At 36.1% G+C, this 19,019-nt stretch overlaps 1 protein-coding gene across 1 annotated transcript; it reads right to left on the bottom strand.

The window, feature by feature from the left end:
* Positions 1 to 14,795: 14,795 nt before the first annotated feature.
* On the bottom strand, positions 14,796 to 18,836 carry LOC135077426 (membrane protein BRI3-like). Its single transcript, XM_063971958.1, has 2 exons — positions 18,681 to 18,836; positions 14,796 to 17,292 (listed from the first exon to the last, which is right to left on the bottom strand). The coding sequence occupies exons 1-2, from the start codon at positions 18,736 to 18,738 to the stop codon at positions 16,976 to 16,978; spliced, it is 375 nt and encodes a 124-aa protein (XP_063828028.1). The 5' UTR covers positions 18,739 to 18,836; the 3' UTR covers positions 14,796 to 16,975.
* Between the last annotated feature and the right edge of the window lie 183 nt (positions 18,837 to 19,019).

Here is a 19,019-nt window from a genome sequence, read left to right as displayed (position 1 = left end):
CTCTTACTTATTTATTAAATACCTATTAATGGACTTAAATATGAATGAGTATGAATGATCGAAAATATACATATTTGATTGTATCTATCTATATCGAACATAAAACATAGGCTTGTATTATGAAAAAAAGCTCAAAACTCGATTCAAATTCTTTGATATTGAATGGCAGTTCAAAGGCCCCGAATCTCGCTTTTTACAGCCACTGTCAGCTGTCTTATCAGCTCATCGAGTAATGAGGCGTCCTTCACTACAAAGATTAATGACTCATCTGTAATTCAGCTGTTACAGAAAGCTTCTAGTTTTCAGGAGTCCTAAAACACCCTTACCTCCCTAGCCAACGCAATTTTGCCGACGTGCTTCGTTAATCCCTCTCAAATAGAAGTTAATGGGCCATCGCGAGTAACCACGCCATACATTATGTATGGGATTGCGTCACGGCTTGTATGACACAATTTGTGGGCTACATGGAAAATGTAACGTGCAATTAGACTGGAATGACTGGAATAACTTTTATAATGCGCAATTTTACTTATAAAACTAACAATGCATTCCTAAGTATAAATGATTTTACACAAATTAGGTATGTGTACCGCGTACCGGAAAACGCAGCGTAGGACGTCCTCCTACAAGGTGGACCGACGACATCATAAAGGTAGCAGGAAAGCGCTGAACGCAGGCCGCTACAAACCGGGCAACATGGAAAGCATTGGGGGAGGCCTATGTTCAGCAGTAGACGTCCTAGAATGGCTGAGATGATGATGATGATGTGTAACCATGTGGGTGTTATGTATAGGTACCTAGATTTTACTACGAACGTTATGAAAAAATATGTAATTTGAATTAATACATAATGTCAATTCAATACAGTGATTTGTTACATTTCTTATTTAAAAACAAACATCCTCAACTTTATTTTCTAAACAAGAGTCCTCGTAAATACGAGACAGAGAGAGAGAGAGATCTATCTCTCTTACTTTACTCTAGTAAAGTAAAGTACCGAACACAAGTTTTTTCACTTAAAATACTTGTCACAGTCTGCACCTAAATTGTTGATAACCTTGGAACTCAGCGACACTGCTGTCAAGTCCCGTGAGGTTATGTAGATGATATCAAGCAATTCCCTTGTATCACATCCGAAGTGATATACGAGTAGGTACGTGACACGTCCCGTTGGAAACAGAATTAAATAAACTAATTGAGAAAATGTAGATTTACTTTCAGTTTTTATTTTAACGTTTGAAGTGCCTCCCGTATTACATAAGTTGTTACTTGTTCATAAATAGGTACCACTTTTAAAATTATTCTGTACCCTGTATCAGTTTGATATTTTAAGCAAAGACTGCCATCTTTAAACCAAAAGTAGATTCAATTATAAGTCCAATTATGTGAATTCTACAAGCCTTATCTAATTTCTGTTTGGCCCAAATGTTTGAGAAAGCCACGAATTAAGTTAGCCTTTTGTACCTTAAATATTGTACAATAAAGTTTTAAATAGGATTACTTAAGTTTTAGTTCGACTTATTCTTCACAGTACGAGAAGGTACGAGTTCCCGCGTACCATCTCACAGTCATTTGTTTTATTTTATTCACGGAGTGACAAAATCTCTTCTCACTCAACACAAGTTTCCACACTTGTGTTGTACACAAAATGTTAGCTACCACTTTATATTCTAGTTTAATGTTCTGAAATGTTTTGTAGTTATCTCGCAACCGAAGAATGTTAGTACGTGTAGAGACTGGACCACTGGACCGCATATCTAGGTAAATCCTGTAGCATTCATAAGTGGAAAATGTACACTATTAAGTAAGTTTATTAGTTACTTATCTATGGACACGGGAATAACTAAAAGTTTACTGTAAAATGTTCAGTAAAGTTTTCCACGCGTACCTACCTACCTATATAAAATTAGTAACTTTAAATTGTCGTTTTAAACATTGTAAAATATTTCCGTACAGTTAGATAGGTTCCTCTTGAGGAAAAAGGTTGAATAGGCTCTGAAATAGGTCAGCAACCTGTTGAAAGATCTAAGTTTTCAGCCTGAAGTGCTCAGAAGCGCATCTAAGATGTAGAGCTACGTTTGAATGAAACCATTCATAATTGTTGACCGTCTTAGGTAAAAATAAAGGTCATTATTTATTTCGAATAACGACGAACAATTAATTTAGAACCTGAAATGTGCCTGAAGAAGTTTCAGATTAGCAATCTCAAAAATGCTGGTGACTTTCTTTTTTTTTAATTTATTTATGTGGGTAAAAAAACAGTATTGAAGTACAGTAGCAAATAAATAGTAATAATATACCAATATTATCTCAACACCAGCATCATTTGTCTTATGATCAACAGCATTAGTTACGCAGACGACATGGTGTTGCTGTGCCCAACGGCAAATGGTCTGTGCAAATTACTGTCGGTGTGTGAAGAATATGCTTCTAAGCATGGACTTCTTTATAATGTCAAAAAAAGTCAATTCATGGTTTTTCGATCAGGTAATAAGAAATCAATTCCAATACCTCCAGTGAAACTTCTCAATGTAGAACTGGAGAGAGTAACTCAATTCAAATACCTTGGACACATTGTCACTGAAAACCTATCGGATGACTGTGACATTGAACGAGAGAGGAGAGCGTTGGCGGTCCGATGCAACATGCTCGCCCGCAGGTTTGCCAGGTGCACAAGAGATGTCAAAATTACCCTCTTTAAGGCATTCTGTCAAACATTTTACACCTGCAGTCTGTGGTGTGACTTCACGCAAAAGACCTATAACGCTCTCAGGGTTCAGTACAACAATGCCTTCAGGATGCTGATGGGGCTACCAAGGTTCTGCAGTGCTTCGACTATGTTCGCGGAAGCGCGTGTGGATGACTTCTACGCTATCATCCGTAAACGAACAGCGTCGATGCTTGCGAGGATACGGGAAAGCGCCAACAGCATCCTGTCGGTTATCAAAGATAGGCCATCGTGTCCCATCTTTAAGCACTGGATTAATATTCACTTGCATGGATCCAGAAACCGGTTTTTTGACTGATTTATGTTACTACTAACCTAGTTTTTAAGTATAAGATTGTTACTAACACAATGTATGGATCATAATGGTCTGATAATAAACGTATTATTATTATTATTATTTATTTTTCGCATCTTTCCTCCACCTTTTTAAGATGGGTTATTACATCTGTTATGCGGGCCTCAGCCAAGCATAACAGCGTTAAATGACGATATGTCCGAGGATAAAAACTTACGGGTGAGACGGCAAGTGTTTAAAATTACGGCCTTTTGTAGTAGGTGTGTTATTTGGTCATTAATGTCTAGTAATTTGAGGCTTTTTGCCAATGATTTCGGTATTATTATTATTATTATTTACCACAGTTAGATAAAACAGTTAATTAAACTTGTGTTTAATTCTATCTAACTATCTAACTGTGTGTTGAGAGTGGTCGTAGTAAACACTTATTACGTAGGTACAGGCGGTAGCACATCGAAGGAGACACTGTGACATCTTCTGCGGCTGTCTAAATGCCATTTTGTAGCAAAAATCGCATGTAGACAACCACATCCATCATACCAACAAATATTTAAATATTTACATTACCCATATATCTCTATCCAAAACCAGGTACCTAAATTTGACTTCATATTACATTACCCATATATCTCTATCCAAAACCAGGTACCTAAATTTGACTTCATATTACATTACCCATATATCTCTATCCAAAACCAGGTACCTAAATTTGGTTTCAGCATTAATGGTATCTTTCACAAACTTTAGTGTGAAAGTTAGCCCTACGTATTTTATACGTAAACTTTGGGAACTACATTTTGGTAGAATAAGTAGCAAATGCCACTGTGTTCATTTTGATATGACGTCACCTGTAGGTTCTGTTACAGTTAGTATTGATTATTAAAACTCTACACGAACTCTCTACAATTCATTGAAAATACTCAAGAATGCTCAATTAATGTCCCAGGAATTAAAGTTTTGTTCTATCGCAGTGTGTAATAATGACGGGCGAGTGGTCTCTGTCGACCTACTTTACAAGGACCCTGCTAAACATCCAGACAACTCACCACTTACATTCTTTGTTTATGAAATACGGGAAAATATTTTTATAGTTTTAATGTGCCTACTGCGCTAGATAGGCTGTGCTGAAGTGAAATACTAAGTTGTTAAGTATCAAAAAGTCATAAATTGATCAATAAATAAGTAGTAGGTATCAGTTTAACGTCCTTATTTGGATTAGGTGATTTGAAGCATTATAGGCTCGTTCCTGAAAGAATGAATTGTAGGTACTCATCTAGGAATACTTAGGAGCTCATCTAGCAATACCTAACACTCGTTTAAAAGTTTGACTACCATTGACTACTACTTATTTTTAAACTTTGGTAGGTACTACCTAAGTAGTAGATACCATTCAAATATCAAAGTTACAATCATTTCTACGGCTCCCATATTTTAAAGGAAAAACTACGAATAATAGGATCACTCTCCATACTGTTATATAGCCATCTTTCAAGACTGTTTTGGTCAAGAAGATGTGAATGTGAAGGATAAAAATTTAATTAATGTAAGTCAATTCCTTAATGTCAATTAGAAAATCAGTTCTGCAATCCATTAGTAGCTGTGAAAAATACAGCCGTCTAAATTGACGTAATCAAATAAAATTTTTATCGCAATAAACAGACTTTGTAACCAGCTGGGTTCCGTTTAAGTATCCGTTACTTTAACATCCAGCTTATAGCCCTCGATAATGCACTTTAAGTATGCTTTAAAAAACTTCTAAAGCCATTGAAGTAGATTACCTGGGGGATAACGAGCCGGAATTACTTAAATACATTTTGAGGCTTTCAGAAGTATTAGAGGCTATACAACGAGCATTTGCTTTTAATGGACGCGGGTAAAATAATTTTTTTTTCTTTTTTTTTGTACGTGTCAATTTTTTTCAGTCGTCAGCTCATCGGACTGTAAATTTTTGTCGCAAAATGTCCTGTATTATATTACTTTAATTTTATTGAACTGAACATAATTGATAAAAAAAATCCTTACAAGTCATGCTTAGATTGAAAAAACATTTGTAATCACTCTCTTCCTTCTCTGCCCATAATAATATAATGATGTACTACTTAGTTAATAGGAGTAGGTACAGTGTACAATGCATAATGCATACCTATAATGAAATACCGAAATTCCTTTGGCCACTAGCAAATTCTACATTTCAAGACTCATATTCGGTGCAGCATATTTTCTCCATCAATAATATGAGCTAATAAACCTCTTTTCATAATATGACAATATCAGAGTCAATAAATCAGTTCGCGCAGCCGGTGCCGATATATTATTCCCAAGAATAAGAATATTTGCAGGAAACTACGTCACAGAACAGGATATTAACTCTAGGGAAAACGATTGTGAGCCACTTAGTGAGTGCTGCTACTATTGTAGTTTTTAGATGGTATATTTCTATAGGCAAACTTATTTGCTCACTGAATATAAGTTTGCTGGAAAATGGCTTGGTTTTCTCCAATTTAAAAACTGATAATTTTCCTTTAAGTAAGTGAGATGCTGGTCAAAAGCTTCCCACTGGTTTAAAAAACCTTTATGGTGCACGAGGTCACAGAAGTGTGAAAAGGATTATTATACATGCTTAGAGCTATATATTGACAGCATTGGACTTTAAATGTTAGCGCCAGACATTCGTGGAATGGATCATTGACGAATGTAAGTATGGCTGGTATGGCGCTGAAATTCAGTGTAAAATGCTTCCCTTCCACAACAAGTCGTTCAACATTATGTGTCATCTCTACGTGTGATATGGCCAAAGAAAGCTAAAAATATACAACTTTGAACGATGGAAGAAAGACGTTGTTTGATACTTGAAAGATTGAGATGTTGGTTCACACACACACACACACACACACACACACACACACACACACACACACACACACACACACACACAAAAACACACACACACACACAAACATACACACACACACACACACACACACACACACACACACACACGCACACACACACACACACACACACACACACACAAACATATACACACACACACACACACACACACACACACACACACACGCACACACACACACAATAAAACAACGTTGAAAAGGCTAAAGGTTAAGTTAGAAATCCTATTTCGTTCTCTAATCGAAAACAAGAAGAGCGCATTCATAGATATCTCTGGAGGATAATAATGCTACTGCAAGTCTGCAACGTATCGGGCATGTACCAACGGTAATTAACAACATTCGCAATTAAGTTTTAGAATAGTGGATAAACTCCATTTAACTGCGCTAAGATAATTATATTGTATGTACACACGACAGCACATCAGATTACCCATTTTTGTTGCAAACTCGCCCCTACAACAACTGCACAAGAACCCACAGTGGTTACGTTGACGTGCCGTCGTTTGTACCTACTACTTTAATTGCAATAATTAGGTAATTTTAGGTAATTAGCTTATTTCTTTAGGTTACGTTCCAATGTGATTGTTTTATTGCATTTTGATGTGTATGGTTTTAAACGCAACCTTATCACTTGATTGCAATGTAGCTTTCTGCCTGTTTCAGTCAGGATAAAAAAAATATATTTAAACACAGTTTTGACAAAAAAAAAATTCAAATTTTACTTCCCTTTTGAAGATATAAGTATACTCTTAAAAGGGAAGCAGAATATAAGCACGGGTAATAAACCAACAAAGGCCGTAATTGTGCCCATTTCCGCCGCTACAACAAAGAAGTAATCAGAGTGGTTAAATGTCGTGTATCACATCAAAAGGGTTAAATACCACATTTCCAAGTTTTTGTATCTTTTTCACTGCATGCAGATCCTGGGAGCCCTTTGATGAGCAGTGGACGTCATTTGGCTGAAACGACCGAACATGCTGAAACCCTTTCTGAAACCGAGTAATGGTAAATTAGCACTGAAAAAGTCAATTAAGTAAATGCCTCCTAATATAGAAATAGAAATAGTCGTAATAATACGGTATTTTCTGTAGTAATCGCCACTTATATCTAACTCTATTGACTACGTTAGATAGGAAGGTTAGTATTGAATTCCACAATCAAAATTTATTTAATTTAAAAGAAGCGATAATAGCTCAATTGTGTTGACTATGTATTTAAAGGCTGTAAACCCTTGAAAGGGAGGCCGACAATAGTGACTGAGTTTCTTGCGCTGCTTCTTCTCAGCACTGGCAAATTTATTGTCCTGAAACAGGTAAAAGTGCTTTATAAAAGCCTATTTGCAAAAATAAATGAGTTTTATGAGTTTTTTATGCCAAAGAACTACGCTCTATCTTGACTGCCAATATTCACCAGCACCAGAACTCATACACGTACTTACATATTACCATTTTATCTCGCAAAAGTCATTGGTTCGGCAAGCACTCGTCGCCTCTCATATTGATTGACACATATTGCCGGGAGCAGACTCCAGACCCTCGTCTCCAGTCGGACAGACTGCGGCACATCAAAGTAACACCGTGGTACCTTATCTGGATGCAATAGGTACTATTTTGCCACAAAAATGTATTGTCTGATGTACGTTAAGTCAAGACGTTAGGTAGCTTGTTGGCACACAACTTGAGAACGGAAGGTTCTCATATTTGGATTAGGTAGTCAAATATGTTTGCAAACATCGTTGATGAACAAAATTAATGCTTTGATAACTTTAAGTTTAAGCCGATGTAAAGATGCGGGAATGAGATTCAAGTTCAACTGAAAGTAAAGTAAAGCTCCAGTCGAGGTAATATTTACTTACCGTGTTATGTTTTTCTTATGTTAATGTATGTATGACTTATGATGTATGACAATAAAAGTTTCCATTCATTCATTTCTATCCAGCATTCGTTATCCAATTTGGGACTTCATTCATAAAGTCCCAAATACAGTACCTACCTATACGTTTAATTACTATTTATTCAACATAGTTCAAGCTCTACTTTAGGCTTAGCTTTGTAATAGAAAAAAAAATCTACTATAATACCCATAGCTGGGCATTAAGTCGTTAATCCGTTAATCGTTAATTAACGAAGTTAACATTTCTATTAACGGATTAACTTTTAAGTTAACTTTAAAAATTGTTAACGGACTCGTTAACTTCCGTTAAATTATCCTAAGTCCGTTAATCGTTAATCCAGTACTACTATTTACCAAAAAGATACAGCAGGCACGATGAAAAACTCTAGAAAAACGCGTTCTGACAAGTACGTTCGGGCTTCCAGAACTTCCAGAACCCAAAACAACAGTTTTTGTAACCAGATCACTATTAACGACACTTTAGTAGGTATGTGTGGGACAACTCTTGCAACTGAATTTAAGACCAGTTTTCCTCAACCGATTGATCTGAAAGGACAATGACTAAAAGTGGTCCAAATGTCCACCACTAATTACCTATATTGGCTTATAGTCCATTAAATAGAGATTAACTTTCAGTACGGGACGAAAAAAAATAAGCTGTCAGTAAAAAGTTATGACCGTATGAAAAATTGTAGTAGTTTAAGCGCTAATCTCAGGAACTACTGGTCCGATTTGAAAAAATATTTTTGTTATGGATAGCCCATTTATCAAGGATGGTTTTAGGTTATATTTCATCACCCTACAACCAATAGGGGCGGAGCAGCGACCACCCTACCATAATTCCAATATTGTTGTCTTTCTTCTGAGCTTATTTTTTTTTCTTTTAGCGAGAATCTAACACGGCACACTAAGCGACATAACATAACATCGCACGATGGATAGAATGATATCAAGAACATTTTTCAGATGAAAAGGTAAAAAACATGACTTTTCATTCAGTCATAACTTTCTACCGACAGCATATTTTTGATTGCGGTTTGCTTATAATGAATCAGTATTTAGTAGACTATTTTACTACATAGGTCTTGTTAGTGGTGGACATTTGGACCACACTCCATACATTTTTGGTCATTGTCCTTTGGTATACTTATGTAAGTACGATGACAATGCAATGTTATGGTACAATTGAGCTGGTCTGATGATGGAGTCATGAGGTGGCCATAGGAACTCCTAAATGAAACGGCGGCATCGCATCGAATTTGGGTTCGTTAGATTTGTCTTTTCGAGCACTTTAGTACTAGATGATGTCCAGGGTCCTGATGATGGAGTCTGGAGGTGGCCATAGGAATTCCAAAACGAAACGGTGGAAACTTATCGAGTTTGGGTTCGTTGGATTTGTCTTTTCAAGCACTTTGGTGCTAAATTGTATTGTAATTAATAATACTACTAAAAAGTGTAAAATAAAATAATAATTAAAAAACTTTTTTAAAAACAAGCTTTTATTCTGAAATGCAGTTGTACTAAAACGAAAAAAATAATTCTACTTATGCAAGGTTCAAATAATTTCGAAAGCTTGTAGCGCAAACATAAATAAAAGAGGAATAAATTCCATGCGCGATACAAGCTGTCGAAATTATTTGAACCTTGCATACAATTATTTTTTTTCCTTTTATAATCATGTGTTAACGGATTAACGATTAACGTTAACTTGCGTTAAATCTTGCGAAATGTAACGTTTTAACGTTTAACGAAGTTAATTTTTTTATTAACGGTTTAACGATTAACGAAGTTAACTATTTGATTAACGGTGCCCAGCTATGATAATACCTACCTTACTACCCATATACCTACACTATCTAGGTATATAACATTCAACCGAGTGATAAATGATCGACTGTCCCACTGCCCTGTTACCGCTGCAGACAAATTGACTCTCCAATAGCAAAATGGTATTTAAAATTCGAGCGATTTTTTATTCATCAGCACTTACGTACTTTGGGAGGTTAGCGCTTTTAAATTTTCGTGGATTCATTTCAGCTAGCCAGAGTTTTGATTCTGCGAAAAAAAATTGATTTGGTCGACTCTAGACACCCTTTCACTCCCTTTAGTGCAAGTGAAAGAAACGCTTAGTTTCAATATTGTTTTTAAAACGAGTAGGTGGAAAATCTCCGACTATTCTTTAATAGGCTATCTCAAAAATTAATATAATTAAAAAATTTAAAACAAAACATTTCCTTTAGCGAGTTAATAACTATAAAGATAGATTATACTTTTTATAAGTAAGATAGCATTTGCCCGCAGCTTCGCCCTTGTGAATTTCGGTCAGTCATAAAAACTGTTGCTTGACAAGGACTTTCTATGGTATTTAGGTCTTTAAATTCCACGAATCTTTTCACATTTCATAAACTAAGTCTTCCTTCCGTGAATATCCAGTAATTTGGCTAGTAAAAACTGAAAATAAGACACGCGGCAGTTCTGTGGTTTTATTCATCGGCACTCAGCCTGAGAGGCAGAGGTTTCCAATTGGGGCGAATTTGCAGTATTTCGGTGCACCGGAGCACCCTTGACCCCTCCTCTGGGATTTGAAACTCTCGCTAATTATGCGACGTCAGCAACTATTTGAATCTCGTTTGATTTTGAATTCAAAGCGAATGGCAGCAAGGACCTTTGTAGTGAAAACTGCAGAGGGCAATAAGAAGTAGTTACATACGAGTATGTACTGTAACCTAATTTGAATTGCCACTGTCCTGAAAAAGCATTCCAGTTCAATAAAAAGTTAAAAGTGTCTTAATAGATTAAAAGCGATGGAATGTACGTTAAACGATATTAAGAACACAAGTTCAATAAAAGATTATTGTCATTATTGAATAAACTAATAAAAATAGGTATCTTCTAGTATATTTCATCATCATCATCATGTCAGCCATAGGACGTCCACTGCTGAACATAGGCCTCCTCTAATGCTGTCCACGTTGATCGATTGGTAGCAGCCTGCGTCCAGCGCTTCTCTGCTACCTTTACGATGTCGTCGGTCCACCTTGTAGGTGGACGTCCCACGCTGCGCCTTCCGGTACGCGGCCTCCATTCCAGAACCTTGCTGCCCCATCGGCCGTCAGTTCTGCGCACTATGTGCCCTGCCCATTGCCACTTCAGCTTGCTAATCCGTCGGAAAACTACGTAACATCTTTTCGTCCAAAATACCCCAATGCCTGAAGACGAAAGTCTACAATCAATGTGTGTTACCAGTGATAACTTATGGCTCGGAAACGTGGCCTCTCACTATAGGCCTTATACAGAAGCTCAAAGTTGCACAGCGTGCTATGGAGAGGGCTATGCTTGGTGTTTCTTTGCGAGATCGAATCAGAAATGAGGAAATCCGTAAACGAACTAAAGTCGCTGACATAGCCCGACGGAGTATAAAATTTACTTAAACCAAAATATAAGTACTCAAGTAAGTCTTCACTCAAAGCTCTATCAATTGATAAGAAAGTATAAAGTTTTCCTATTCCCGCAATACGGCCTTTTTTGAGACAAACTATCCACTTACTCGTACATCTGCGTAGTGGACCCAAAAATGTTTATCCAACAAACAGAATATAGTTTGTGACAGACAGACACATGAATGATCTTTTAGGAGCAAGGATTTCATTTTTTAAAACTTACTACGAAACTTTTTATGTCGTAAATATTGCCGTAAAGTTGTAGGTAAATGTAGACCTAAAAACCTAGACAAGAACGGTCTCTATTATTTATATTGACTGTTCAGTACTTACATTAGATAAAAATACTTCTCGTCGTAGCTAAGTAAAGATACGCAGAAATTGATGTAGAGATCGAATTACTTACCTCGGTAAGTAGGTATTACTTTGTGCGCTAGCTTTCCGATATTGTTAGTAAAACATTTTATCTGTCTGTATTATTTTATAGGTACTATCGTATTTATAGAGTTCAGTAGGACCTAAGAAAAACTTTAGCAGTTCTACTTAATTAGGTACCGTAGCTCAAGTCAGAGAATCGAGCCACAATAGGAATCCATTCTTACCCCGGTCTCGTGCGACCACTTGGGTTCCACGAGACACTTATCACCGTCTACCTACACAAACGATTGCTTAAGTGAAGCAGCTGTCGACGCACAGCGTTGAATAGGGCTCTGTGATTGGTTCGTATGTCACCATGTGCGTTCACGCGCACTGTGAGACCTCATCGTAGGTACCTACCTAATGTTTGTGAATATACGAGCGTTAGCGTTATACGAAAGACATAGGTACACTAATTAAATCTTTGCACTAAACAAAACTAAACAGCACCTTCCCTAATATAAGCAAGCACGAAGTGACAAATTGGGTCGTAAAGAAATTTTAATAAAGCAAGTGATAGCGAGGCCGCCATTTTCCAAGATAGGTACTGGCACCCCGGGCGGGTCGTTAGGAAGACTAGTTTAGTTTAGTCTAGCTCCCTCATAACACTTTGATACATATTTAGCCAGCGCTTTAACCGTCTCAAAGGAGGTTTAAGTACATAAGGCAGTGATTCTCAAAGTGCACTTGAAAGATGCGATGCCTTCTTCGGGGATGGAAAAGCATTTTCAATATTTGAGCTTGCGCTTATTCGTAGGTGTATGTTTAGCCAAAGTGGAAGAGTTAATCTTTGATGACCCTATAGGTATCGTTAAGAGGAGTAGGTCTCATACGTGCACTTGTCAATGTCATTACTCATACAGTTGTTCCTATTGTAATGAATAAGTGTAGGTAAACAAATGGCAAAAAACTTGACACGAAATAAATGACAAAAAATTATTTAAGTATTCGGTTTGTAACATCATAGAAGCGTATTTCTCTTATATCTACTCGTATAGACATAATCAAATTCAAAATCTATGAAACAAAACTTTGAAAATTTTGAGAGTCACCGACTAAAGTCGGTTAAACCTTAAAAGGTATACTTTGTTGTACTCTAATTTTTACATCACAGTGGGCCATTATCATCACGGTACTAAAATAAATTAATTTATTACGAGCTTAGCTAAGAAGCTGTTGCCAAACATTAGCTCTGTAATGGAGGCTGAAACGCCTTTGCGTTACTACTTTCCTTAATTAAGCTAATAATCATTACGAATTTCTTTTTCTTTTATACACTGGAGTAGGTTTAGGTAACACTTATTCGTATTTAGCTGATTCACTGATGGTAATTAAGTACCTACGTACCTACATGTAAACAGGAAACATTATTTAAAAGTGATAGTTACGTTATTATCTGTAATGAATTTAGGAAAAATGCGTTTTCCGGTTTTGTTTGGGATGGTTACTAAACCTCCATTTTGTACTCAAAAGATAAATAAATCCTACATAGTCTGAAGTAGAGCCAGAGCAGAGGCTTGTGTTTCTTAGCTAGTCATACTGCGAATAAAAAGCGATTTGCTTCTAATAATGAAAAGAGGATTGTATTCCTGCAGTAGGTACCTACTTTAGGGACTAAAATTGACCTAATGATAATGTTGATAAACCAACGTCTCCTTTCGATTAAACGAAGTTCTAAACTGCTACATTAATTAGCAATGAATGCGTGCCTTTGTAAAAAATATACCCCAGAATATGTGATGAGGCCCAGTTCCGATTCCCAAGTTTTTGCCCCGGGGAAATATTAAAGAGTCGACTCATTATTAATGGTTAAACCAGGTAAGTGCCGCCGCCATAAATTCAGAAAATGCCAAAAAATACAGTAAAAAGACGAATCGCTTATTAATTAATATCTTTTAACACTCGTGAACATAACTTCCTGACATTAGAAGGAACTATGTTCATTTCTTCCACTCGATCAAGGAAATGAGGCGTTTAAAAGTTATTATTGTGTTATCACTACTGATCTTAAAGTGTCTAACAGTCTAACCGCCTCTGTGGCTTCAGACGCATAGGTCCCGGGTTCGATACCCAGTGGGGGAAGATTTTTCTGTTCGGTTTGGTTGGTGGTAGGGCTTGTTCTAAGTCCGCCTGGCTAGCCACCACCATCTTACCTAAGTCTGTCGCCATATGTTCCGGCAGTTAGAGGTAAGATAGCCAGTTCCTCCGTGGTTGAGGATTCCGGGTGAAGCTCGCTTCCACCTTCGGCCTGATCATCACTTACCATCAAATGAGATACAGGCCAAGAGCTTCCTCGTTGGGGATAAAAAAAAAGTGTAAGTATTCATTCATTATGATGGGCTATCTTACTTTTATCACCTCAACTGTGATTCTTATGACACCACAATTTTCACCATCATCAGTTCGATAAATTGCTTAATATTCGCTAGATTGCCTTCAAATATTGCTGCTATTTCATGAGCGATACACGAGCTGCCCTATCGATAAATAAAATTATTTTTATTTTAACTTTCTATCCGCCGATGCCCGATGGGGCTGCAAGGTTCTGGAGTGGAGGCCGCGTACCGGAAAACGCAGCGTAGGACGTCCACCCACAAGGTGGACCGACGACATCATAAAGGTAGCAGGAAGGCGCTGGACGCAGGCCGCTACCAACCGGGCAGCATGGAAAGCATTGGGAGAGGCCTATGTTCAGCAGTGGACAATCCTATGGCTGAGATGTTGATGGATGATTCAATCATAATACATAGGATATCCCATTACTTACCTAGTTTCTTTACGGTCTTCGGTTGAATGCGCTTTATCAAAACTGAACATTAGGCAATGGAAGATTTGCATAATTATCTAAAAGCGCTAAAATATTTACCCATAATTATGGGACATGACATAGCGTAGGTAAGAAATACCTATATTTACTTACTACATACAAGATAATCTGTGACATTAATTATGTTATAATTGAACATCATGTATATTGGCAGTGCAGGTCGTAACAAAATATTAGACCTTGTGTTAATTAATTAAATATTGAAATGTAAACCGTTTCTTTCTAAATAAATATGAAATTAATCCTAATATACTTAAATTGCACGGCAAATAAAAAAGTAAAAGCGATTTAATCCCAAGTTTATTTTTAAAAATATAAACAAATTACATACTTAGTTGCACTTATAATATAACATATACTTACCGCTAATTTTTAACCATAATATGTGTAACGTCTAGTGAAAGGCATTTTTGGCTGTAATGTATAATTTATATTTCAGTCTAACCTACCTAACTAATCTTTATAAAAAACAATAAACACGTTAAATTATTTGTGTCCTAAATGCCAACAAAGAGGCACTAAATTGTAATTCTCTTATGTCTTTTTCATAAAATTCTTCTTCTAAATGCATGTCTTTGCCTGGTTAGGTTTGGCCATAACACACCATAGTTAACCGCCCATAACTTTCGTTTCTATGTGACGCAACCATGGCGGAGGCAATTTTATGTTCGATACTAATATCAGTACTTCTATCACGAAAAACTCGTCTTCGAATCGTTTACGAATTCGACAAAATTCGATCCTCAGCCGTCAAATTCAACGATAACGTGACGATGTAGATTGTCAAAATAAGTTTCGTGCTACCATTTCTAATACTAAGTTCACTTTACATCACGTTCACAGGGGCACTGTTTTCATACTGAACTTTTTGATGGCAATTCGAATACGCAAACGATTCGAAGTCGAAAGTTTTTCGTGCTAGAGCTACAGAAGTCTACAAAGACAGAATGTATAGTTAAACAAAACAATTAACTTATACCTGTGTGTGAATAAGTAGGTACTATAGATAAAAATAAAATTCTAAGTAGAACTAAAGTATTTAAGAATTACGTGTGCAAAAATTTTAAGATAACCTACATTAATGGCCACAGAAAGAGTCGCTTAGTCAGCGCTGAGAGTGCCGCGTAGTGTAATTAATTAATTTCGAGGTTTGCGATTATTTGTGTGGCCATTAAAGCAAATTAAATTTTAGGTAAGTTAAGGACTGAATAGTGAAACCAAAATTTTAGTTAAAACTCTACGAAAAGAGAAATCTCGATTAATCTGGACCAGCCATTATGCCCAAAACAAGATCAATATAAAATGTAGTAAATATGTCTGGATAACATAGTTCCAAATAAATATTGCTCAACAAATAATACATATACAGGGTGTTAGGTAAATGGGTATATGAGCCGACACTAACCCATGTTAACATGGTCATATAAATGGTATGGTGAACTCAGAAAATTGATATCTTCATTTTAATTATTTTAATTTTCATACAAATCGGAACTTATAATTTTTTTTTGTATGAAAATTTAAAAAAATTAAATGATTAAATCAAATTTCTGACTTCACCATACCATTTATATGACCATGTTAACATGGGCTAGTGTCAGCTCATATACCCATTTACCTAACACCCTGTATAAATAACATTATGGCCAAAATATGGCATACTTGTCAACATAATTTGGTAAAATTGACAGTAATAATAACTACGCATATAAGACAATGGCAATAAAGGTAAGTAGTATAAAATAACTAGTTTCTAATATGGACAGACTAATAAATTGAAGTATGTAGTTCCATCATTTATCTTAAAATAACAAATATGTATCACTTATGCTAATATCAAACATATGTAATATAGATAGGTATTATAACATATCATTTACTAATGAATAATAATTATAAAATCATTTTATTTTAAATTCTGTCACTCAACTACATTAAAACTAAGATGGAATATTCACGTTTAAGCCAGATTAATGGTAAATTAACTCAATCAAAAACCCTGATGATTAAATGTTTAATAGACCACAATGTTAAAAATTTTAGGACAGACCAAAAAGAAGTCAATATAAGCAATTTCTTACAATCATCAAATATTTCCCAATCAAATAGGAATATAAGTGAGAAGATAATTTATAAAGCAACTATAGCAGATAATTGGCTCCAGTTGCTTGAATATTCAATTCCGAATACCAATTTTGATCACAGTAAATATCATTACGTTTCACAAGTCTTCAAATCAGATTTCAATGCTTTTTATGTTTTGGATTATATTCTTAGTTTAAGCCTTGGCGCAGACCACCGATTTTTAGTCGTGATAGTTGGGCCCGATTGTAATTTCTATGAAGATTCAATCGGTGCGTGCGCACTTCCATACATGCCCATACTGATTAACTGCCTAAACTATCCGCCGATAAAAAATCGGTAGTCTGCGCCAAGGCTAATAAGTAATAATCATCAGATGAATTAACCAAACATAGCACCGCAATTCGAGCATCTCCTATTCTTGAGGGCGAGACAGCAAAGAATGCCTAGCGGGAAGAACAGAATCGCGCAGAGTATACCTAGACACGTGAAGTCGTCTTCTAGGATTCCGACGCGGCAGGCAGGGCAGGCGCCGACGGCGATGATGGGCGGTTGAATGATGATGGTGCTGGTTGCTCCGTAGTTGGGCACAAACGCTGGGCCCGGGGGTGGCGGTGGCGCGGTCCCGTATGGGGTGTAGCCGGGGGGAGGGGGAGGATATGGACCTCCGGGAGGCACGCCAGGCTGTGGTGAGGGACCTGGAATGTTATGAGATAACAATCACTACATAGTATAAAACAAAGTCGCTTCGCTGTGTATGTATGCTTAAATCTTTAAAACTACGCAACGGATTTTGATGCGTTTTTTTTAATAGATAGCGTGATTCAAGAAGGGAGGTTTATAAGTATAATAGGTAGGTACATCAAAATTGTACCTGTGCGAAGCAGGGGCGGGTCGCTATCGTTAGATAATAAAAATAATGCTAATTGAAAATATAACATTTGAAACTTTTCCGTTCCATTTCCATTCTAATTGGAAATTTTTAAATTGGCTATTGAAGTGACAAATTATTTAAGTTGTTAATGTGTTGCTGATATAGTGCAATAATTTAGCTGTTATTGCAATAAGGTAGCAATTTATTATAATAACAATGTCTTGTGCTGCAAGAAGAATGTTTGGATAAATATTTTATTTTAATTGTTAACCCAAACTCACGAATTGGAATACTCATTCATCTCAACCCTATCCATAGTATTCTTTTTTAGAATGTTTGCATTTATCTTCATTTATTACTAAACATGTGGTGTATGTTAATTTATTTTGGATCTCTGTTTAGTTATTTAATATTGTTTTAATTTTATGACAGTGATCTGTTTGTGTACCTATTTTAAATAAATAAATAAAAACTGGGAAAAAACCATGGGTCTATACAACTTCGAAAGTCCAAATTCAAACAACACAATAATAATGTAAAGCTTATAACTACAACACTAATAATACTTTACTTTTAAATGTTACATACACATTTTAAATATGCAAGTAACAGCCATTATGTACTTTATCTCCACTACGAATAAACTGATAATTGCCAATTAAATTCACGATGATTTTATAATGAATGTGTGTAATGTAAAAGCAAATTAGTAATATTCTTTACACTTCACAATGTTAGAATAGTGTTAAAATATATGTTTATTATTAAATCACAAATTACAAGAAATTTGAAAGCTAGTATCAAATAGAAGGCAATGACCTGCACTAACATTGAAGAACATGAGAACAACTCATGATAACAATTTTGTGAAGCAAGCTAATAATAGCAAAATTTTGATTTGTGTATGTTTGGTCAACTTATAAACCAATAGTTGTAGACTTACGATAGCCTAATTAGTTTATTTAATTAGTAGTTTGGACCCTTCTGTTCATAGAGTACATTTTTGACCGCAAGTTTCTTTTCGTGACTTTATCTAAAAACTCGTCTCGGTGGCCTAATAATTAGGTGATATTTTATCATCTACAGTACGTATAGAACGAGAAAAATATGAAAGCGTTATAGCAGCACCCATGATTGCTTATCGACATGATTCATTTTGAAGCCTCAGTAGGTATCGTATCGAGTATCGCCTATGTCGCAACATATTTTTACCTGGTGGAACGGTCGCTGAATAAGGTGGAGGCTGCTCAGTCACAGATGGTTTTTCCATTTTATCGTAATTGCGTAGTTTGTAGTCAATGCCCACAAATTGATTACAAAGAAAACAGCAAATTCTTCAACCAACAAACAAAAAAATGCATTTGTATCAGCAGCTGCACAGCCCCCCTAGACAAAACGCACTTTTTGATCGAATCGAAAATCGAATCCGTCAAATTCCATACAAAAAAGGGGCTTTTCGACCACTTTTCGACTGGTTTGCGATTATAATTGCACTTTGTCTAGACCCACAGATTTAGTGATCAGCTGTCAACTGTCACCGACCGACAGCTG

The sequence above is a fragment of the Ostrinia nubilalis genome, chromosome 13 (assembly GCF_963855985.1).
Source record: "Ostrinia nubilalis chromosome 13, ilOstNubi1.1, whole genome shotgun sequence".
Classification (NCBI taxonomy): domain Eukaryota; kingdom Metazoa; phylum Arthropoda; class Insecta; order Lepidoptera; family Crambidae; genus Ostrinia; species Ostrinia nubilalis.
This window is presented reverse-complemented; position numbering and strand designations above follow the sequence as displayed.